The 22,806-nt window shown below is 48.5% G+C and overlaps 2 protein-coding genes across 2 annotated transcripts; one reads left to right on the forward strand and one right to left on the reverse strand.

Moving 5' to 3' along the window:
- Positions 1-7,036: 7,036 nt before the first annotated feature.
- CCDC86 (coiled-coil domain containing 86) lies at positions 7,037-15,627 on the forward strand. Its single transcript, XM_006874987.1, has 5 exons — positions 7,037-7,427; positions 7,503-7,914; positions 12,486-12,615; positions 15,302-15,376; positions 15,508-15,627. The coding sequence occupies exons 1-5, from the start codon at positions 7,037-7,039 to the stop codon at positions 15,625-15,627; spliced, it is 1,128 nt and encodes a 375-aa protein (XP_006875049.1).
- A 16-nt stretch (positions 15,628-15,643) lies between these two features.
- PTGDR2 (prostaglandin D2 receptor 2) lies at positions 15,644-19,005 on the reverse strand. The gene is made up of 3 exons (XM_006875039.1): positions 17,915-19,005; positions 15,714-15,766; positions 15,644-15,648 (listed from the first exon to the last, which is right to left on the reverse strand). The coding sequence occupies exons 1-3, from the start codon at positions 18,964-18,966 to the stop codon at positions 15,644-15,646; spliced, it is 1,110 nt and encodes a 369-aa protein (XP_006875101.1). The 5' UTR covers positions 18,967-19,005.
- Positions 19,006-22,806: the final 3,801 nt, after the last annotated feature.

Consider the following 22,806-nt stretch of genomic DNA (forward strand, 5'->3'; position numbering starts at 1 on the left):
AAATGGCCAGCCTGCATAAAATACAACTCTGAGGAAACCACAGGAAAACGTGCTTCAAATAGTCCTGGTGTGGTGCTGTGGGTTAATGTGCTGGACTGCAAAGTCGGTTTGAACTGCAAGGTTGGTAGTTCAAGCTCACCAGCCACTCCTCGGAAACCCTATACAGGGTCACTATAAGTCGGAACCAACTCAACGACACTTAACAACAACAACAACTGAAAAAGTAGTTCTGGTGGCGTTGTAGGAGAATCACTAGACTGCCAATCAAAAGGAGGGGAGTTCAAACCCACCAGCTGCTCTTGGGGAGACAGAGGGAGCTGTCTGCTCCCATAAAGATCTACGATCTTGGAAATCCTGTACAGGAAATCCTGTAAGAGTTTGAACTGACTTCATGACAGTGGATGTGCTTTGGGTTTTAAATGGAAGAAAGGGCCTTGGTGGTACAAAGGTGAAGCACTTGGCTGGGGCACATGGGGGCTATGAGCTTGCTTCTGGAGTCAGGTGGCCCTGGTTCCAGTCTGACTCTGTCATCTTGTCCTGGTGTCACTGTGCCTCAAGTCAACAGAGATTTGCGGTGCGTGGTCACACGCAGAGCCCTGGGCTCTGGCCATCACCGCATGGAGCTGACATTCAGAGATGTGGTACCCAGCTTTGATCCTTGTTGTTAATGTTGTCAAGTGCCACAGAGTTAGTTCTGACTCATAACGACCCTGGGTGGGGTTTCTAAGTAGCGGCTGTTGGGTTTGGACTGCAAACCTTGTGGTAAGCAGTCCCATGCTTTATTGTACAGCACCACACCAGGTGGTGTGGAACAGTGATCATGGGGATGGAGGCCTCTGCCATTTGGGGACCGTCAAAGTTCATAGGCTGGACAAAGACGGCCCGGCTCAGACTGCTGGGGCCTATCTGGGTCCATCTATGGTAACGGGTTTCCTGCATGCTGTAAGCAGATCGTGGGTTACATAACCGAGGAGGGCACCATGGGTTCAGCACACTTAGCATGGTGGATACACACAAACGGAGCCACCGCCAACCAGTGGGTTGTGATGTCCACTTCCTCCCAGTACCACAGACCAGGTTCTGTGTGAGGGGAGAGTAAGGGGCAGCCAGGTATGCAGGCTCAGCAATGAGCCAACTGTGTGACTCCGGATAAATGCCTGGGCCTTTCTGCGCCTCAGCTCCCTCACCTGCAGATCAGGGAGAGTCACTCTCAGGAGCTGAGGCTCTGGAGTCAGGCAGCCTAGGTGTGGAGCCCACATCTACCACTTACGAATGTCCCAGCTTCTCAGGGTCTCAGTTGCTTTATCTGTAAACAACAACATCCATAGAAGTTGTTGTTGTTGTAGTTAAGTGCCATCAAGTCGATTCCAAGCCATAGTGACCCCGTATAGAGTTTCCGAGGAACGGCTGGTGAGCTTGAACTACTGACTTTTCAGTTCAAACAGCTTTGCACTTTGGTGCATTAACCCACAGCACCACACCAGGATTCCATCCATAGAAGTGAAGAAGAATGAAGTGAAGTGCCGTTGAGTCGGTTCCCACCCATAGTGACCCTGTATAGTGTTTCCGAGGAGCAAATGGTGAGCTTGAACCACCGATCTTGCAATTCAGACAGCTATGCAGTCTGACGCATTAACCCACAGCGCCACACCAGGACTCCGTCCATAGAAGTAGCAGTCAAGAAATCAAATGATGTATCGCAATGGGCACATTGGCTGCAAAAGACCTCTTTAAAGTTTCCAAAGGCAAAGACGTCAGTTTAAGGAGTAAGATGAGCCTGACCCAAGCAAGCCATGGTGGTCATGGTTCTTTGCCATTGAATCAGTTCCGACTCATAGCAACGCTGCATAGGGTTTCTGAGGCTATAAATCTTTACAGGAGCAGAAAGCCTCATCTTTCTCCCACGGAAGCACTGGTAGTTTTGAACTACTGACCTTGAGATTAGCAGCCTGACTCATAACCACTATACTACCAGAATGCCTTAGGTCCAAGGCATAGTCTTTTCAATTGTCCAATGTACATGTGAAAGCTGGACAATGAATAAGGAAACTGAAGAAGAATTGATACATTTGAAGTGTAATGTTGGCAAAGAATACTGAATATACTGTGGACTGCCGGAAGAACAAACAAATCAATCTTAGAAGGTACTGTAGACCAGGGGTGGAGAAACTTTTTTCTGCCAAAATTTATATCATCATTTGCATACCATACAAGATTATCAACTGAAAAATTAGCCTGCTACGTTTGGTCAAATATTTAATTAACTCACCCCTAATTGTGGTGCCTTAGGATAAACACTCAACATCAAGATCACTTTGAACCTCAAGGTCAAAGATTCAAATTCAACCAGCCACTCCTAGGAAGCCCTATACAAGATCCCTATGAATCAGAACAGACTCGACTGTATTTTAACAACAACAATGTGATGTCTGGAGCTGCCGTTTCCTTGGCAGGCTCAGATCAAATGATTTCGATGGCCTTAATTGACCCAAGGGCCAGATGTTTCCCTCCACTGCTGTTGCGACGTGAAATATGAACAACTCAAACTAGGTAGAGCTCAAGCCCATCTGGTGCCTAGAGTTAAGTGCTCAGATGGCAATTTTTCTTGAGTGCCTCAATCATCTCGGACAGCCAAACTGCCAGATTAGAAGCAGAGTACCATTTAAATGTTTATTCGAGTATATTTAAGAAGGAATCCTGGTGTGATGCTGTGGGTTAATGCACTGACTGAAAGGCCAGTTTGAGCTGCTGTTCAAACTCATTAGCCTCTCCTTGGAAACACTATACAGAGTTGCTATGAGTCCAAACCAACTCATAGCACTTAACAACAATCTATTTAAAAATGGGCTTGGACCCCAATCAGCTTCTGATTCTTTCAGAGGGGGCTCCTCTTTAGTAAGGAAAGGGAAAGGTGAGACTATCCATGTGGAAGGAAAGGTTCCTGGAGAGAGACTTTCCTCGCCATTTTAAATGTTGAGACAAGACAATTTTAGAAAGAAAAATGGCCTGCACAAACCCTTATATTATGCTTTTATAAAATTTAGTTCACTGAAACATGCGTTTGATGATTCAACTAAAAAGCTAGAGCTAACTTAGGATATTAACCTCTGAAAGATAGGGATCTTTGCTTAAAGCATAAAGGTAACAAATTTCCAAATGTCTCGAGTATAAGCGTCCTTATTATGTGTGGTACTTAATGCTAAGTGCATTACTATGTCACATCTAAGTAAATCTCTGTAATAAATATTATGCGGGTTATCCTGCATCCTTGTTTTTGGAAATAATCCTGTTGATTTAAACAAATGTTTTCCTTTATCAATTGGGATTAATCGGGATACTCAAAAGGATCTTTTTTGGTGTCTTTTGCTGGTTGGAGCTTCACCATTCTCACTTAGAGGTTAAACGTAATGTGTTTTGCCTGGACTCTTTGCTTTCGCTGTTCTGCAGCTGAGAGAGGAAAGGTACCCAGTGAGCATTGCAGTATCACACACTGTATATCCAGAGCATCTGTTGTCTGTTCTGTACACTGCTGGATTCTAGGCTCTTGAGAGGCATTGTTTCTATCTGTTTGACTTCGTTTATTATCTTTCATATAACAGTGTCCTTTTCTTTCTATATTTGATTTTGTTAAACAGGAAATTCATAACGTAGTGGCCTATACTTATTCTCTCTTTATATTCTCCTCCCCTCTGTTCTCAGTAACAACCTAGTCTATTAGGTATCTCTGAAAAAGAACCCAGTAATGCACTTTAGTGTCACATGGGAATGTGATCTGGCCATAAGCTCTTATCCTTTTATACATAACTGGCCCAGTCGGATTTCCAGATGAGAAATGTACAAGACCCAGATGTCAGGAAACTGTAAAGCCATCTATCAACTTTGAAAAAAAATCTGCTTCCTGCATCTGTTGAGATATAACATCATTAAAATTGCTCATAAATGCTGTTCTTTATCTGTTTTTTTTTTTTTAAACAAATTGCACAGTTCTTGCCAAAATAAATGCTATTATCCATGTGTTTCAGGGAATTCCCCTAGATGAAAATCATTGTATGTATTTGTGTGTTATAGTAAAATATTTTTAAAAGGATGAACACTCTTAAGTGGAATGGATATAAATTCCTTCCTTTGGGAGAATTCTGGCCTGAAGATTCTCCCTGGAGTTGGTGTGTGTCTAACTCTGTTTCTTAAAACCTTTCTGTTTTTCATCTTAAAGCTTTGACTAGAGAGTCAGAAATGTACAAGATAAACTTATTTTGTATTTAATTTAGAGAAGACTAAAGAAAAATGAAAAGTCAGACTCAGTCTTTAGTTAAGTTCCAAGAATGGAGGGCTTAGATGGCTTTTCTAGTTTTATGAGAATTTGTACTACTTATTTTTATACATTCTTGTTTTTAAAATGAGCAGGTCTCTGGGAAACGGTTGAGTAACAATGGCATTTCACTGTGATCCCTCTTCAGCTCAGATCAGTTCTCTAACCCAGTGATGACTTGTCTTTGGTTTACTGTCCTGTGAAATTTCAGCTCAAATTTCCCAGAAGTCTGTGTTTACGACGAGTCAGAATGCTTTTCCTTAGTGTAACAGTTGCCAGCCCTTTTTAATATATGTGCTTATTAATTCAATGTAGCCTAATCTGTATATACTATCTTGTTAATTATATAATTGATTCTTTTGATTATCTTGCCTGAAGATTGATTCCTACCTTCCAATTTGATAGAAATAAAGTGATTTTTCCCCCTGCTTAAAAAAAAAAAAAAAGTGGGCTTGGAGACACTTCCTCCAGCTAGCTCTGATCATGCTCCTCAATGCTTATGATGTCATAGCCCTAAAACCTCAGAGATTAAGTTTTCCTATCTGTGATCATCTTCTCCCAGCATACATATGCGATGCATGGCTGCTTCCATCAGGCAGGGCTGTGGGAGGAGATTCCTTTGCTCCCTGTGCCCTATAAAAGGTCAACACTGGAAGGTGGAACTTTGGAAACTCCTCAAGGCATCTCCAGTGACTTCCCTAACTAGGTGATCTACACTCGACTTTGTTTTGTGCTTACTTCTTTATAAGACTTAATAGAGTCTCTACAATATTGATATATTCAGAGATAAGGTCTCTTTTCTCCCCTATAACAAAGAAACACACCAGGTAGCTCCCTAGCAGCGAAGATGGGGGACTTCAGCTCCCTTACTTTGGACCTGTTATCAGGGAAGACCAATCGCTAGCAAAGGCATCACGGTTGGTAAAGTAGAGGGTCAGCGAGATCAAGGGCGCCCAGGAGATGGATTGTGTTGTGATGAGTTGAAATCACGTTGATGGCAGCGGATTTGGTTTTTTGTGAGGGCGGCTGAGGGGTAAGAAGCACTAAGGCCTTCGCAACCCCCTTTGCATCCTCCAGGAGCCTTCCGTGGGGTCTTCCTTCTATCTCTCACACTCTGAGCCTCATCTGACAGTCCCACTCCCTCTCAACACCCATGGCTGTCTCCCCAGCCTTCCTCCTCCGTCTGAGTCCCCTAGACAACTTCCCAGGCCCTCTCCAACCCCTCATCTGGAAAAATAATTGTTCTAAAAGAACCCCTGGGATGTGGAACAGAAATCCTAGAATTCTTGGTGGCCGCCCTGAGGCTGTTCCAAGAATATCCCTGTGGAAAAACGGAGAGGCAGTTGGTCCACTTCCAAGATGTTCTTCCTAAGAAAATGGGTGTTGACAGTAAATCAAAGTCCTGTCTTGGGGGTGTCACTCCTGAGAAAAGTCTTCATGTGGCAGCTGGAGTGGGGGGGGGGGAGGGTGCTGCAGAAGGGAGCATTTGCCACCGCTGAGGACCCCAGAGTACTTGTGAACTGAGTTCATGTGCAACTAATTGTGGAAAAACGGGTGTGAACATCACAGAAGGGCCCAGGTAAGGTGAGTGCATACACAGGAGCAAAGCCATTTATTATACGGCTCCGTAGATCAGCACTAGACTGCTAACCACAAGGTCAGCAGTTCAAACTCACCAGCTGCTCCTTGGAAACCCTATACAGGGTCTATGAGTTGGAAGCGACCGGATGGCACTTAACAATGAAAGCCCAGGACAAAGGTAACTCAACTTCCTTCATAACAGTTGAAAATGTCCTAAAGAGAGGGCCAGAGATAGTATATTGAAGCTCAGTACCTGAACAGGAAGGCAAGAGTGTGTGAAAAATCCAAGACTTAAGAGATCTCCCACCTCCAGCCCCCACCCTACCTCACAGCATTCACTCTGAGAGCTAAGAACACCCCAACGTTGACCATAAAGAGAAATAAATTCTAAAATCTCCTACACCATGGATGAATCTTGAAAACACGCTGAGTGAAGTTTGTCAGTCACAAATGGGCAAAGTCCCACACGAAAGATCTAGAAGAGGCAAAGGTACAGTGAACAAGATGAATGAGTGGATAAAGGAAGACAGTAAGAAGGCGGCACAAAGCTTGTTAAGAGTGACGGGAAAACCTCGGAATTGTGATGGTTGAACGGTGTGAACAAATTTCATGTCAATGAACTGTACACCAAAAGACTGTGGAAATGATAAATGTTTTGTTACCTACAGCGTTATCCGACAGGATCATTCTAGGTGCAAGTCACAAAGAAGAAACTGAGGCCCAAAGAGGGTAGGATACACACACACACACACACACACACACACACACACACAGCAGTGTCCATGCCAGCCTCATCTATGGGCTTCCCCGGGCTTTTTTCCAAAACCCTCTTTTCTCCTGAAATGAGTTCCCCTTCTTGTTCCCCTGCACGTTCTCCTTTCCCAGGGAGTCTAGTTACGTGACAGCGTCTGTGGGAAAGTCTAGCGCTACGCCCCAGGAAGACTCTCGGCAAACAAAAGCCACGGCATGCATTGCGCATGCGCCTGAAAACACTAGCGTTCCGCCCCTCCAGCCCTCCCTACCGGGAAGACCCAACCACAGTCCTTCACGATGAAGGGGCTCCTGACGTCATCGGAGGGCGCCGGTAGTCCGAGACCAGGCGGAAGCTACACGTGGGTTCAAAGTTGGAAACTTTCAGCTTGGGCAATGGGTACACCGGTAAGGCGCAGCCGGAGGCTGGAAGGCCTAAATCCTGAACCCCCGGAGAGCCCCACGTCAGTTTTGCGGGCGCGACGGGCTCTTGTGGAGTTCAAGTCGAACCCAGAGGTAACGAAGGAGCCCGGTTCCCCTCCAAGTCCTCCCAGGCAACTCGGCCTGGAATCCCCGGGGCGTCAGGCGGAAGCAAGCCCTGGATCGCCCGGTCTCCGGCAGGATGTAGTACTGGGGTCTCCCCGAAAACAGTCAGAGTCGGACCCAGGGTCCTCCCAGCATCAGCAAAATCCAAGCCTGGAGTCACCCCGAAGTCAGCCGGAGTCGATCCCTGATTCCTCCCTATGCCAGCCAAAGCCAAGTGAGGAGCCTCCGAAGTTCTCCCAGGGTCAGGGAGAACAGGACCTGGAGTTAGCCAAGAATGAGAGGGAGTCGGGCCCGGGGTCCCCCCAGCGTCAACCAGACCCTGGAACGAAGGCACCAAAGACCTTCCCGAGCCAGGCTGGAGCCGGCTCGGAGTGGACCCAGAATAAGGAGGAAGTGGCACCGGGATCTCCCCAACATCACCTGCAGCCGGGCCCAGGATCACCAGAGCCATCCCACGGCCAGCAAGCGACGGGTCCGGAACCCTCGCAGCCGTTGCAGGAGCTGAAACTCCAGTCACCCAGCTCCCCCCGGAGTCACCTGGAGCCGGGCAAGCCAACCCCAGCTGAAGAGACGGTGGTACCAGGCGTTGTCAGGGCAAAGAAGCGGAAGGGTTCTTCATCCCAGACCCCAGCTTCCAAAGCGCTGAAGAAGGAGGCTGAAGAGGTGCTGATGATCCCGAAGGGGAAGCCCAAGTCCGGCCGGGTGTGGAAGGATCGCTCCAAGAAGAGGTGAGGTGGGGCCCTCGGAGGTGTTGGGAAGATCCTTTTCCTCCTGCCAGCCTGGGTTGAGGAGACAGACCCAGGGTTGGAGGGAGCGCAGAGTAACGATTGTGTCACACAAACTGGTCTTTATGGTGCCGGATACCATCTTGTGAAATGTTCTGGAGGCTTAGAGGTTATTTCTAAAATGCTGTTCCTCTTCAGGGTCTCTCTCCCCTCTCCTATAAGAACCTCATTTGTCTCTTCGCTCAGCAGATATTCCCCCTGGTGAGGAAGACCCAAGCAGGTAAGCCAGCCAGCACTTTATAAAGCAGTGAGGTCTTCACCCATGGTTGTTTGTCACAGTCTTCATGATAAAGATTGCTAATGAACACTGATTATACACGACCCTGTTGTTAGCTGCTGTGGAGTGGACCCCCAACTCATGGCAACCCCAAGCACAGCAGGGGCAAAACACTGCAGTCTCCTGCTGATTAGTTGGGGGTGGATCATGTGACCTATAAGGTTTTCACGGCTGATTGTTGAGAGTAGATGGCCAGGCCTTTTGAATCAGGAAGCATCCCAGAAAGCTCGTCAGCATCACAGCACCAGATCTGAGCCTCTGCTGACTGATGGTGGTGGCTCCTCACAAGGTGCACTGGCCAGGAACTGACCCACATCTTCTTCAAGGGAGGTGAGAATCCCCACCCCGGCACTAGACACTGTGGAGGAGATTGGCCAGAATAACGGCTTTAAACAGAGTGAACAGCGTGCATCATCATGCACACCAGCCCCTATGAAACAGGCATTTTTATCTGGTAGTGTAGTGGTTACAAATCGGATTGTGAACCTCACGGTCAGCAGTTCGAAACTACCAGCTGTTCCATGGGAAAAAGATGACGCGTTCTGTTCCTGTAAAGCTCTACAGCCTCGGAAACCCTGTACAGAGTCTCTATGAGTCGGAACCGACTCCACAGCACATAACAACAATCTCTATGGAAGCAGACTGCCACATCTTTCTCCCACAGAATAGCTAAGAGGTTCCCACTGCTGACCTTTTGGTTAGCACTTTAACTGCTGTACCACCAAGTTTCCCGTAATAATCCTATTAGCCATCGCCTGCCAAGTGCCTACCGTCCAGCCCCAGGCTGACAACCTTCCTTGCAGTGCGTCCTTTAATTCCCACAACCACCCAGGGAACAGCTACCATCCCCACATTAAACCGTCTGCCTTTGTGTCCATTCTGAGTCATGGGACTCCATGGGACAGAGCAGAACTGTGCTCCACAGCGTTTCCAAGCCTGTAATCTTGAAGAAAATCATCTCGATTTGTGCCTATTCCAAAGAAAGGTGATCTAACAGAATGCAGAAATTACTGAACAGTATCATTAATATCCTGGTGTGTTGTTGTGGGCTAATACGCCAGACTGCAAAGCTGTTTGAACTGCAGGGTCGGCGGTTCAAACTCACCAGTCGCTCCCCAGAAACCCTGCATAGGGTCACTATTGGTCGGATCCGACTCAAGGGCACTTAACGACAACAACAAATCATTAATATCAATCGCAAGTAAAATTTTGCTGATGATAATTCAAAAATGATTCAGCAGTACCTTGACAGGGAATTGGTAGGAAGTCAACCTGGATTCGGAAGAGGACACCGAACGAGGATATCATTGCTGGTATCAGGTGAAAATGGAGAATACCAGAAAAATGTTTACCTGTGTTTTATTGGTTGAAAGCAGAAAGTACCAGAAAAGTGTTTGTTATTGTTGTTAAGTGCCCTCAAGTCGATTCTGACCCATAGCGACCCTGTATAGGGTTTACGAAGGGCAGCTCGTGAGCTTGAACTCCCGACCTTTCAGTTCAAACAAGTCTACAGTCTGGCGCATTAACCCACAGCGCTGTTTTATTCACTATGCAAAGGCATTCAACTGTGTGGACCATAACAAATGATGGATCACATTACCAAGAATGGGAACGCCAGACTACTTCCCTATGTATAGGCTAGGAGGCCGTCATTCTAAGCGAGCCAAGGGGATACCGAGTGGTTTACAGTCAGGAAAGGCGTGTGTCACTGTTGTGGACAGTTTCACTGCACTGCAAATCACAAGGTTCACGATTTGAGCCTACCAGCTGCTCCAGGGGAGAAAAATGAGGCTTTCTGCTCCTGCGAGTCATTCATCCAATTTGTATTGCGCTGCACTAGACTCTGCAGATACGCACAACTGTAGTAAACAGCAAAATCCTCCTTCTCTGGAGCCCACTTTCTAGTGGGAAAATCCAGTCCTTATATGTCAGTTCGTGCGGAGGGTTATCAGTAAATCCGAGACTGACACGGAGGGTCAGGGTACTGCTGCACTGGTCAGATAGAGGCACTTGCATAGGGACCTGGGGAGATGAGGGGGATCCACGCCATGGCGCTGGGGAAAGTATCAGCAAAGGGGAACAGAACGGTGGGAGGCCCTGAGGCAGGAGCAGGCTGCGTGGTTCAGACAGCCCAGAAGGCTTGAGTGTAGTGGAAGGGGGTCGGCAGATGGTCAGATCAGAGAGGTCACAGGAGCCAGACTCTACAGAGCCTTGTGGGCCTGAGTGAGAATGGGGGTCATGGAGGGTGTTGAGCAAAGGGGTGACATGCTCTGACCTGAAATGAGACCACTGGGACTAGCCAAAGGAGGCCAGTGGTATGGTGAAAACACCTTTCGAAGCTGCAGGCAGGCAGGAAGGCTTGTGGATAAAGACCCAGGGTGCCACTGACTGGTGGCACTGAGGTTTCCAGGCACATGAAGGTGCTGAGGTTTCCAGGACGATGGAGGTGGCACCTGCCCCAGCACCTGTCACAGCGGTGGGGAAGAAGGAAGGTAGCTGTGGCTGGGGTCAGAGGGCAGGCAGGCAGACCTGGAATCAGGGCTGGGGCTGTGTGTGTCTGCCTCCAGCCAGACTTCAAGGCTTAGAACACAAAAGGGAGAAAGCAGCCCCCAAGAGGAGTAATGGGTGTGGGCAAACAGGAGCTCCTTCAGGCCTTGAGAGATTGGTGGAAGAGTAGGCAGGCCCAGAGGAGGAGGGGATCTGCCGAAGAGACTTGGGTATTGAAAACAGGAGAAAAGGATTGTCCAAGTTAGAGGAGTGAACAAAGACCCATAGGTGGAGGCCACCCAGAAGAAGACAGTGTTTAAATTTGGTTTGTGTTTTATTATGGGTGTTTTTTAAAGTAAAGGAGATAAAACAGTTTAATGAACACCACCCCCATATGCCCATTGGAGTCTCAGAGTGGCACAAAAGGTTAAACGCTCAGCTACTAATGAAAAATTGGCAATTTTAACCCACCCAGCTGCACCCGGGAGCAAGGCCTGGTGATCTGCTTCTGAAAGGTGACAGCAATGGAAACCAAACCCTACGGAGCACACATTTGTCACCATGAGTTAGAACAGACTCCCTGGCCTCCGACAACAGCTTCGTCAACCCTGTGTGTGTGTGTGTGTGTGTGTGTGTGTGTGTACAGTTTTGTTTTTAGCTTTTCACTGTGAACTGAGTAAAGGCTTATAGAACAGATCATCGGTTTTCCATTTGACAGTTCATATACTCTTGGTTTCCTGTCAGCGATTGCAGCCCTCTCAGTGTAACATCACTTAGCCCCCTTCCTCCCTGGGGTTCCTCTGTCCATTCCTCCTCCTTTGATTTTCATTTGCCTTCTTTCCTCCAGGCAGGGAGAAACCAAATAGTTGCACCTGAGATGGTTGTTGATGAGCTTTTCAGATCCCAGTCATTACTCCTCATAGTGGGATGCAGGACATTGTCTTTGTGGACTGTCTCATGCCAGTTGATCGTGGTGCCCTCAAGGCCATGGTCCTGAGCCCCCAGGGTTCCTTTCTTCTTTCTTTTTCCTTGACTATTTGATCTCACATTGTACACATGTGATTTGACCCATAAAATGCTGATGGTGAGGCCCAAGCAGTACTTATCAGCAGGTCTTTATTGCAGTACTACGTGTGTTACAGAAATTCTCTTCTGTGACCACATGTCCCTGTCACTCCTGAGAAACTCAGAATTCTTTCAATACCGCTGAGCCGCCTCTCTTCATCCTCACGTCTCCCAGACTGGGCGCAGCCTCCGTCCTTGTAGAGAGCTAAGCATTCATGCTGTTCTGGAACAGATCCACTGCCTCAGGACGGAGTGAGGGGCCCATCCCAGAGGCATTCACACCCAGGGCGGACTCCAGTGCAGAAGCAGCAGAGCATTGTGGGAGAAGCTATGGGGTCTGGCCTCCCAGGCAGGTTCAGTCAGGACTGCCACCCAGGCCCAACCTATGTTGTTAAGTGCTGTTGAGTCGGTACCAACTCATAGTGACCCTGTGTAGGGTTTCCAGGGTACAGCTGGTGGGTTTAAACTGCCAACCTTGTGGTTCAAAGTTCAGTGCAGATCCTACACACCACACCAGGAGTCCTTGGGCACCTCTATAAAAACTGTTGAGGGCTGGCGTTCCCACCTCACGCACTCACACACACAGCTGGGAAGCGGTAGCCAGCAGGGTCAGTGCTGAGTGCCAGGTAAGCAGGCGGTCAGAGAGAAGCAGAAAGCCTTCGAGCAGCCCGCTCTCCCCTCCCAGGTTCTCACAGATGGTTCAGGACAAACCCCTGCGCACCTCCTGGCAGCGGAAGATGAAGGAGCGGCAGGAGCGGAAGCTGACCAAGGACTTTGCCCAGCACCTGAAAGAGGAGAAGGAGAGGCGCCGGCAGGTGAGGATGAGGGGTCGGCTTGGCTCTGTAGAGCCATTGGGGGTGGGCACAGTCACAGATGGACCCAACCAGAAGTACAGTCTGAGCAGGGGTTTGGGGTGGGGGCATGACCACCAGGGGCTTACAATGCTCTGTGCTGGCACCAGAGTGGGGTGCCCAGGGAAAGCCCTGGCTGTCCTTGCTGGTGACAGGAGCGTACAGAGAGGTGGGACTCGGTCCCTTCTCTGGGACCCACTTGAGGGAAAACCGCGGGCCCAGTATCAGTGCTGCCATTCTCCAAGAACCCCATCAGCCCTCACCTGGCACCGACTCGGTTCTCCCGGAATCTTTTCCCAGGGCTACAGTCAATTTCACAGTGACAGTTTCCACTTCAAAACAAACAGCCACCACTCGTCTAGTCAGTTTGCTGTACTGTGGTGGCTTGTGAGTTGCTATGATTCTAAAAGCTATGCTACTGATATTTTAAATACCAGCAGGGTCACCCATGGTGGACAGGTTTCAGATGAGCTTCCAGACAAAGACAGACTAGGAAGAAAGAGTGACGAACTACTTCCGCATTGCTAGTCACTGAAAACCTTATGAATAGCAGAGAAACACTGTCAGATACAGTGCTGGAAAATGAGCCCCTCGAATTGGAAGGCTGGTGACAGGACTGAAAATGCGACTGGGGTGGAGCTGCCTCCTCAATGTAGAGTTGACTGTAATGAGGCGAATAAAGACCGAGAGAGAAAAGCCCACAGGACCTTCATTTGCTGATGGGGCACAACTCAAAATGAAGAGAAACTGCATAAACATGCATTGAAAATCGGATAATGGAATGTATGACGTATGAATCTGGGAAAATTGGAAGTTGTCAAAAATGAAATGGAACGCATAAACATCAGTATGTTAGACACTTGTGAGCTGAAATGGACTGGTATTGGTCATTTTGAATCTGACAACCACATGGTTTACTATGCCGGAATGACAAATTGAAGAGGAATGGTGTTGCATTCATCATCAAAAAGAACATATCCAGATCAGTCATGAGGTACAACGCTGTCTGTAATAGGATAATATCCATGCACCTACAGAGAAGCCCAGTTAATACCACTATTACTCAAATGTACACACCAACCACTGAAGCATGACACGGTGGCGGCAGTGTTGGTCATTGGGCTGAGACCTCGGCTAGTGATCCCAGGGCTGTCAGAGGAACACTGGACCAAGAGTCAGACACCTCCTCTCTGTTCCCCGTGTTAGGCCTGTGGCTGATGCCTTCTATGCAGGGTGGCCCATCACCTTGTTCTCAGGTCTTATCTTACTTCCTGTGTGGCTTTGCTCCTTGAGCAACATGGAGCTTTCTTCTCACCATACCTCCTCAGAGGTATCCTGCCAAGCCCTGGGTCTCACTTCTCCTTTCTTCGCAGGGGCCTAGGCTGCCTCTGCTGCCCCGAGTTACCAAAGCTAAGAGAGACCCAACCATGTGGCAACTTGGACTCTGCCATCCCTACCCTGTCCCTGTCCCCTTCTGGGGCCTACCACTCCAAATTAGCCTCCTGCTAAGTGTCAATGTAAAGAAAACAAAAATCCTCACCACTGGACCAATAAACAACATTCTTATCAACGGAGAAAAGATTGAAGTTGTCAAGGACTTCATTCTTGGATCAACTATCAACACTCATGGAAGCAGCAGTCAAGAGATCAAAGAACATATTGCATTAGGCAAATCTGCTGCACAAGACCTTTTTAAAGTGTTGAAGAGCAAAAATGTCAGCTTGAGGACTAAGGTGCACCTGACCCAAGCCATGGTGTTTTCAATAACCTCATATGTATGTGAAAGCTGGACAGTGAATAAGGAAGAATGTGGAAGAATTGATGCATTTGAGTTATGGTGTTGGAGGAGAATATTGAAAGTGTCATGGGCTGCCAAAAGAACCAATAGATCTGTGTTGGAAGAAGTGCAGCCAGCATGCTCCTTGGAGGCCAAGATGACCAAACTTCATCTCTCATGCTTTGGACATATTGTCAGGAGGGACCAATCACTGGAGAAGGATATGTTTTGTAGGGTAGAGGGTCAGAGAAAAAGAGGAAGATCCCCAGCAAGATGGATTGGCAAAGTGGCAGCATCAAGGGGCTGAAGTGTGGCAACAATAGTGAGGTTGGCCCAGGACCAGGCAGTGTTTCGTTTTGGTGTGCACAAGGTCACTAATGAGTCAGTACCGACTCGATGGTACCTAACAGCAAGTGTGCCTGGGGGGCCCAGTACTGTCCAGAGCCCTGGACGTGCACAAGGAGCTTCAGAGTGTTTCTGGAAATGGTATTTTAAAGATTATGGATTTCCCATGGACCTTTCCTCGCACCAGTCTTGGGAAGTAGGTGTTGACACCCTCTTTGGTCTAAAGATGATCAAACAGAGGTTCAGAGGGGCAAGCAATTTGACCAAGGCCACCCATGTAGGAAGTAGAAAGTCAGAATTTGAACTTGGGCCAGTTAGCTCCAGAGCCTCTTCTCCCCAGCTTTAGCCCTCAGCCCTGGGCCTGCATTCCGAGGGGTAGGAACTTCAGAGGGGGGGGTGTGAAGGTGAGGGCCTGGGTCAGGGTGCGTGTGGGTGTCCAGATGGGGATCCCTACATTTCATAGCAAACCCCCCCAGGTCTCTCCCACTTTCCCTGGACTGATGCTCCCTCCCTATGTGTCCCGCCTAGGAGAAGCAGCAGCGGCGGGCTGAGAACCTGAAACGGCGCCTGGAGAATGAGCGGAAGGCAGAGGTGGTCCAAGTGGTGAGTGTCCCGTTCCCCCGCTGGAGCTGGGTAAGAGGGTCATACTCCTCCCTCCTTGTGCCACATTCCCAGGCTCCAGAGGGTGGTTTCCACTTCTCCACGCTTAGGCCCTCCCTTCAATCTACCCCTAGATCCGAAATCCCACCAAGCTCAAGCGGGCAAAGAAGAAGCAACTCCGAGCCATTGAGAAGCGGGACACCCTGGCCCTACTGCAGAAACAGCCACCCCAGAGGCCAGCGGTGAAGATCTGAGCCCGTCCGCAGCCCATCACCCTGTGAGACGCAGCCCCCCTTCAAACCCACCAGCCAGATGCCTCTGCCGCCTCCCAAACTGGGACCTACACCAGAGGGAGTCCTGAGCCTTTGGGGCCTTGTGGACAGGAAGAGGGGCCTAGAGGGGGCTTGGTAGACGGATGAGGGGGAGAGGTTCCATTGTCTGCTTTCCTGGGGCCCTTCCAAGGGCCTTGAAGCCAAGGACAGTTCTTCAGCATTGACTGAGACAGCGGGTCCCAGGTCCAGCAGCTCCCCTCCCCCAGCTCCCCAGAGGCTGTTTGGGGGTACCTCTGTCTCACCCTGGGCCTGTCATCAGCATGCTGAACACACCACCCCCGCGTCTCCACACTGCAAGTTGAAGAGACTGCAGAGGGCCTGTGTCGGCGTCCACAGCAGCCCCAAAGAGCTGATGGACTCCTGTCCATGCAGTCCATGGCACAAGGATTTATTGAAAGATCCCGGGGACAGCCCAAACCCCCTGCCCTCAAGGAGCTTTCATTCTGAAAAAGGACAACCTAATAAACATGAGGAAATACGGGGTCAGGAGGTGTGAGTGATCGGAAGTAATGGGCGGTAGGGGCAGGGGGTGAGGTGCTAAGACTGGATGTGTGTTCAACCAGCTGTTCACACAACCTCAGCTTAGAAGGGACACCAGACCCAGAGCCCAAAATAAAGCGTGTTTCCCACCCCAGCTCCTCCTCTACTGCTCACCCACTAGATATTTGGCATCCTCTGCCTGTCCTTGGGGTGCAGAGCTGAAATCCAGCAACGTCTGCTCCCAAGTCCACAGTGGATCAAAGAAGTGCAGAGTAGACAGACAGGCCATGGTGAGGAGTGCTAAGCTGGAGGGAAATACCAGGTGCCATCTCATGTGCAAGCTGGGGATACTAACCTCCCTTCCCAGCCTCCTGTGTGGTTAAGAGGTGAGCGCTGCAAAATTAGGATTCCCAGCATTCCCCAGACAGCACCGCTCAGAGCGGCAGGCTTACACAGGGCTCAGGAAATGAGGTCAGGGTCTCGCAAAGATGCTGCCATTATGTGGTCTCAGGGAATGTAGTCGGGGTCTCGCAGAGAATGCCACATTATGTGGTCTCAGGGAATGTAGTCGGGGTCTCGCAGAGAATGCCGCATTATGTGGTCTCAGGGAATGTGGTCAGGGTCTCGCAGAGATGCCATTCTGTAGTCACAGGCTACAGTGCTCACTGGAGTACTGAAGATGAAACTCTGTAGCAGCCCATAAGACCAGTGTTTCCCAAACACCTGACCGTGGTCCCCTCTGCTGTAAACAGGTTAGGCTAACGCTGGGTGCTCTGAAGTCAGTTCGAGACTGTTCTCGCACTAGCCAAATCCATAGTGAGCAGCCATGGAACAGTTCCTCTCCCTGTGCTCTGTTTGTTCCTCTATAAAAATGGGGACCAGAAGTACCTGCCTCACCTGGAGTGTGAGATAAAGCCTCTGACTCAATGTACATTAGCAGAAGAGACAGAGTGGAATGTGTTTCCCAGACTTTTCTACTCTAAGAATACATCACTGGTTTGCTGTAAAAATAACCATCTCCCAAGAGTCCTGGGGTAGGGCTGTGGGTTAATGCGCCAGACTACAAAGCCATTTGAACTGCAAGGTCGGCAGTTCAAGCTCACCAGCTGCTCCTCAGAAACCCTTTACAGGGTAGCTATGGTTTGGAACTGACTCAACAGCATTTAACAACAACAACAGTCATCTGGTAGGTAACACGGGACTCCAGGGTCCACTGTCCGAGGATTTTAACCACATCATCGATGGACTCAAGCGTGGCAACAGTAGTGAAGTTACCCCAGGAACTGCCAGTGTTCTGTGCATAAGATTGCTATGGCTTGGTAAGGACTCCATGGCACCTAACAACCACCTGGGAGAGCTTGTTAGAAACACAGAATCTCTCCACCCTCACCCTCACTCCCAATCTTTTGAAGCTGTATTTGCATTTGGGCCAATTTGCTGGCGGATCAAAGATTTGGAAGCATTGCTGTGCTTCAAAATGCAGGTTCCAGGGCTTGCAATGACCCATTCAGATCTCTGAGGCTGGAGGCCAGCCATCCGTGTAACAGTTTGTGCTCAAAGGAGAATGGGGGCACCCTCCTAGGAGGAAGAGATGCTGGTCACTGGACTCATTGGGCCCCTCTCGTCCTCGGAGCGCGCCCGATCCATGGGTGGTGGTGCCCCGCGTGCGCCCCATAGGCAGCCGAGAAGGCGCGCGGGCTGGTCATTGGATGGGCGCTGGTCAGCAGACGTGCTGGTGGTGGAAGTGGTGCGGCGGCGGCGGCGACGACTGCTTCCCGAGCCGCCTAGCTCCGTGTCATCCTGTAGCACGCTCTCGAGCACGGTGCGCAGCGAGCGCCGCAGTTTCTGCAGCACGTCCGGGCAGGTGAGCACGTAGAGCAGCGGGTTGATCACGCTGTTAACGAAGGCCAGGCTGGTAACGAAGGGCAGTGCGCGCCACACCAGCGGCCTCAGCGCCTCGTTGGCTTGTGCGCGCGCCTCCAGCAGGCTGAAGACGTGGTAGGGGCCCCAGCAGAATGTGAAGGCCGCCACCACGGCTGCCACCAAGCGCACGAAGCGGCTGGTGCGCCGGCGGCCGCGGTGACGCAACTGCAAGCTGACTGCTGTGTGGCTCGAGGCGATGATGGTCAGTGGTAGCAGGAAGGCCAGCAAGAACTTGCTGACAGCAAGGGCTGTCTGGCGTGAGTTGCAGGTGGCATCGCGGTCAAGCCCCGGGTTCAAAAGTAGCACGTTGTAGTAGCACATGACGCGCCCATCCCGTCGCTGCATGGTGTCTCGGAACACAAAGTAGGGCACAGTGTTGAGCACGGCCAGGACCCAGAGTCCCAGGCAGACCTTGTGGGCCGCCGCCACGTTGCGATGGTTCTGTGCCCACACAGGCCTGACCACCTGCAGGCAGCGATCCAGGCTGATGGCACTGAGCAGGAAGCCACTGGCGAACATGTTAAGAAAGAAGATGGAGGAGTGCACCTTGCAGAAGGTGGTGCCCAGCTCCCACGAGTGGCCCACGGCCAAGAAGTAGGTGAAAAAGGGTAGGGAGGCAGTGGCCAGCAGGTCGGACAGCGCCAGGTGCAACACCCAGGTGGTGACCACGGTCTGGCGCATGCGGTAGCCCACCACGAAGAGAATGAGCGCATTCTCCACCAGGCCCAGCAAGCTGGCCAGGCCGTGTAGCAGCACCGCCGCATAGTCGATATAGCGCATGCTGGAATTGCTATGACTTTGAAGCTGACTCATCTGCTCCAGGACAGGACAGAGCAGCTTGGTGGCGTTGGTCACCATGGCAGGATTCTGCAGTGGGGAGAAGGAGGCACTGAGGTTGGCAGTGGAGAGTGGACTGAGCTGGGCTGGGGGCTAGGGGTGTGAATTTGCCCTGTGCAGGGGATGTGGGGGGCAGTGACATCCGTGCGTCACCACCTGCCAACTGCGCAGCCTGAACATAACTTGAATCTCATCTGTAGCATGGACCGAATCATAGTAGTACCTAGCTCCTTAGGGTTCTTGGGGGAATTAAATAAGCTAATATGTGAGTTAATACACTGGACTTCAAAGTCACTTAGAACCACATGATTAGTGGTTCATTCAAGCTTACCAGCTGCTCCTCACAAACCCTATACAGGGTTGCTAGGGGTTGGAACCGACTCTGTGGCACTTAACAATATATAGGAGGGTTAAGTTTAAAAGTACAGCACCCATCAGGACTGACTGTGAGGGTTGGAAATGTAAAGGTAGATGTTTTGTAGCAAAAGGAGGGGAGTGGTTGACTTTGCAGTCCAGGAGCGGAGGTCCCTGGAACTATCAAGGGAGAGCGGAGTGAGGGACCCTACCCAGAGAAGCAGTGACGCCAGAGATGGAGGCAGAGATGATGACATGGAGAGATGGAGCAGTTGGGGACTCTAGACCCAGAGAGGGAGAGGGGCTGTGTGCTGATGACCAGGGGGAAGGCTTGCAGTTGGTTGATGATGCATAGAGGGGATGTAACCATGGCAATGAAACGATAAACACTAGGATGAACATAAAGCTAATGTTCTCCCATGTAAACTATCATATAATTCACAATAAAACATTAAAGAAAAAAAAGTACAACACCCATTCCTGAGAAAAAACACTCAACAACATAGGAACAGAAGGGAAATTAAATTCATCAGTGTAATTAGGGCATACATACAAAACCAACAGTCAGCATCACTCTCAATGGTGAGAAACTGAAAGCATTCCCTTATAAACAGGAACCAGACAAGGGTACCCTTCATCACTACTCCTGTTCCTGTTCAATATTGTGCTGGACGTCTTATCCAGAGCTATAAGGCAAGAAAGGGAAATTAAAAGCATCCACATCACAGGGTCGCTGAGTTGGAACCAACTCCACAGCACACCGCCACCACCACATTGGCAAAGAAGAAGTAAAACTCTGTATTTGCAGATGATATGGTCCTATACATAGAAAATCCCAAAAACTCATAAGAAAATCATTGGAATGCATTCAGAGATTCAGCAAAGTGGTAGGGTCCAAGATCAATACACAAAAATCAGCTGGATTCCTTTATATTAATAGAGATCAGAAAAGGAAATCAGGAAAACAATACCATTTACAATCACTACCCAAAAGATTAAATTGTCGTTAAGTGCTGTCAAGTCAGTTTCATATAGGGTTTCCAAGGAGGGGCTGATGAGATTGAACCACTGACCTTATGTTTCAAACCAACCTTGCAATCCAGTGCATTCTTCTTGTTATTGTAAGGTGCCATGGAGTCAGTACCAACTCATAGCGACCTTATGCACAGCAGAATGAAACACTGCGTGATCCTGGGCCAACCTCACTATTGTTGCCATGCTTGAGCCCATTGATGCTGCCATTTTGCCAATCCATCTTGCTGGGGGTCCTCCTCTTTTTCTCTGACCCTTCACCCTACCAAACATGATATCCTTCTCCAGCGACTGCTCCCTCCTGACAATATGTCCAAAGTATGAGAGATGAAGTTTGGTCATCCTGGCCTCGAAGGAGCACTCTGGCTACACTTCTTTCAACACAGATCTGTTGGCTCTTTTGGCAGCCAACTTTCAATGTTCTCCAACACCATAACTCAAAAGCATCAATTCTTCTACAGTCTTCCTTATTAACTGTCCAGCTTTCACATGCATATGAGGTTATTGAAAATACCATGGCTTGGGTCAGGTGCATCTTAGTCCTCAAGCTGACATCTTTGCTCTTCAACACTTTAAAAAGGTCTTGTGCAGCAGATTTGCCTAATGCAATACATCATTTGATCTCTTGACTGCTGCTTCCGTGAGTGTTTATAGTTGATCCAAGAAGAATGAAGTCCTTGACAACTTCAATCTTTTCTCCATTGATAAGAATACTGTTTATTGGTCCAGTGATGAGGATTTTTGTTTTCTTTACATTGAGATGCAATCCATACCGAAGGCTGTGCTCTTTGATCTTCATCAGTAAATATTTCAAGTCCTTTTCACTTTCAGCAAGCAAGGTTGTATCACCTACATATCACAGGTTGTTAATGAGTCTTCCTCCAATCCTGATGCCACGTTTTTCTTAATAGAACCCAGACTCTTGGATTATTTGATCAGCATACAGGTTGAATAACTATGGTGAAGGAATACAATCTTGTCACACACCTTTCTTAATTTTAAACCATTCAGTGTTCCCATGTTCTGTTCAAACAAGCACCTCTTGGTCCAGGTACAGATTCCTCATGAGCACAATTAAGTCTTCAGGAATACTTAAACTTTGCAAAGTTGTCCATAGCTTGTCATGACCCACACAATTGAAAGCCTTTGTGTAGTCGATAAAGCACAGGTAAGCATCTTTCTGATAGTCTCTGCTTTTAGCCAAGATCCATCAGATAACAGCAATGATATCTCTCGTTCCACAGACTCTTCTGAATCCAACTTGAACCTCTGGAAGTTCTCTGCCAATTATGCTTGTAGCCATTTCTGTATTACTTTTAGTAAAACTTTACTTGCATGGGATATCAAAGAGATTGTCTGATGATTTCTGCATTCCATTGGGTCACCTCTCTTTGGAATGGTCACAAATATGGATCTCTTCCAATTAGTTGGCCAGATAGTTTTCTTCCAAATTTCTTGGCACAGATGAATAAGTGCCTCTAGTGCCGCCTCACTTTTTTGAAAGATTTCTATTTTTATTCCATCGATTCCTGGTGCCTTGTTCTTTGCCAATTCTTTCAACATACCTTGGACTTCTTCCTTCAGTATCATTGGGTCTTGTTCATATACTACCTCTTGAAATGGTTGAACATCAACCATTTCCTTTTGGTACAGTGACTCTGTGTATTTAAACTACCAGTGGCATAGCTTCCAGAATCACAGCAACTCACAAGCCACGACAGTATAACAAACTGATAGACGTGTGGTGGACATTATCCTACAGTGCCATAATAAATCTAACCAGAGAAACAAAAAGGCCTATACCATAAAACTACAAAACACTACTACAAGAAACCAAAAGAGACCCGCAGAAATGGAGGAATATACCATGCTCATGGATAGAGAGACTTAACATTGTAACAATGTCAACACTACTCAAAGCAATCTACAGATATAAAGGTATCCCAACCCAGCTCCAACATCATTCTTTAAAGAGATGGACAAACTAGTCACTAACTTTATATGGCTAGGAAGGAGACCCCATATAAGCAAAGCATTAATTAAAAAAAAAAAAAAAAAGTAGAAGGAGTCTCACTTACCAATGTCAAAAGCTAGTACACAACCACAGTAATCAAATTGTCTGCTACTGACACAACAAAATACATAGATCCAATGGGCAGAATTGAGAACTCAGAAGTAAACCCATCCACCTATGTAAGCTGATCTTCAACAGAGAACCAAAACACATCAGATGGGGAGAAGTTAGTCTCTTCAACAAATGGTGCCAGCAAAACTGGAAGTCCATTTGCAGAAGAATAAAGTAAGACCCATATCTCACATCGCATACAAAAATGAACTCAACATGTATTAACGACCTAAATGTAATTCCTAGAACTAAAAATCATCAAGGGAAAACTAAGGACAAATTTAGGGACTCCGTTGTTAAGTGCCGTGAAGTCAGTTCTGACTCATGGCGACCCTGTACAGGGTTTCCAA

This window comes from Chrysochloris asiatica, unplaced genomic scaffold (genome assembly GCF_000296735.1).
Source record: "Chrysochloris asiatica unplaced genomic scaffold, ChrAsi1.0 scaffold00310, whole genome shotgun sequence".
NCBI lineage: Eukaryota > Metazoa > Chordata > Mammalia > Afrosoricida > Chrysochloridae > Chrysochloris > Chrysochloris asiatica.

Excerpts from the sequence above, each read along its gene's own strand:
- PTGDR2 (XM_006875039.1), bottom strand. The coding sequence starts at position 18,966 with ATGGTGACCAACGCCACCAAGCTGCTCTGTCCTGTCCTGGAGCAGATG. Across the intron at positions 15,767-17,914 it reads ACCACTTCCACCACCAGCAC|GCCCCTCTTCCTGTCCACAA; the intron begins GTCTGCTGACCA and ends AGCCCCCTCTAG.
- CCDC86 (XM_006874987.1), top strand. The coding sequence starts at position 7,037 with ATGGGTACACCGGTAAGGCGCAGCCGGAGGCTGGAAGGCCTAAATCCT. Across the intron at positions 7,428-7,502 it reads GCCTCCGAAGTTCTCCCAGG|ACCCTGGAACGAAGGCACCA; the intron begins GTCAGGGAGAAC and ends AGCGTCAACCAG. Across the intron at positions 12,616-15,301 it reads AGAAGGAGAGGCGCCGGCAG|GAGAAGCAGCAGCGGCGGGC; the intron begins GTGAGGATGAGG and ends TGTCCCGCCTAG.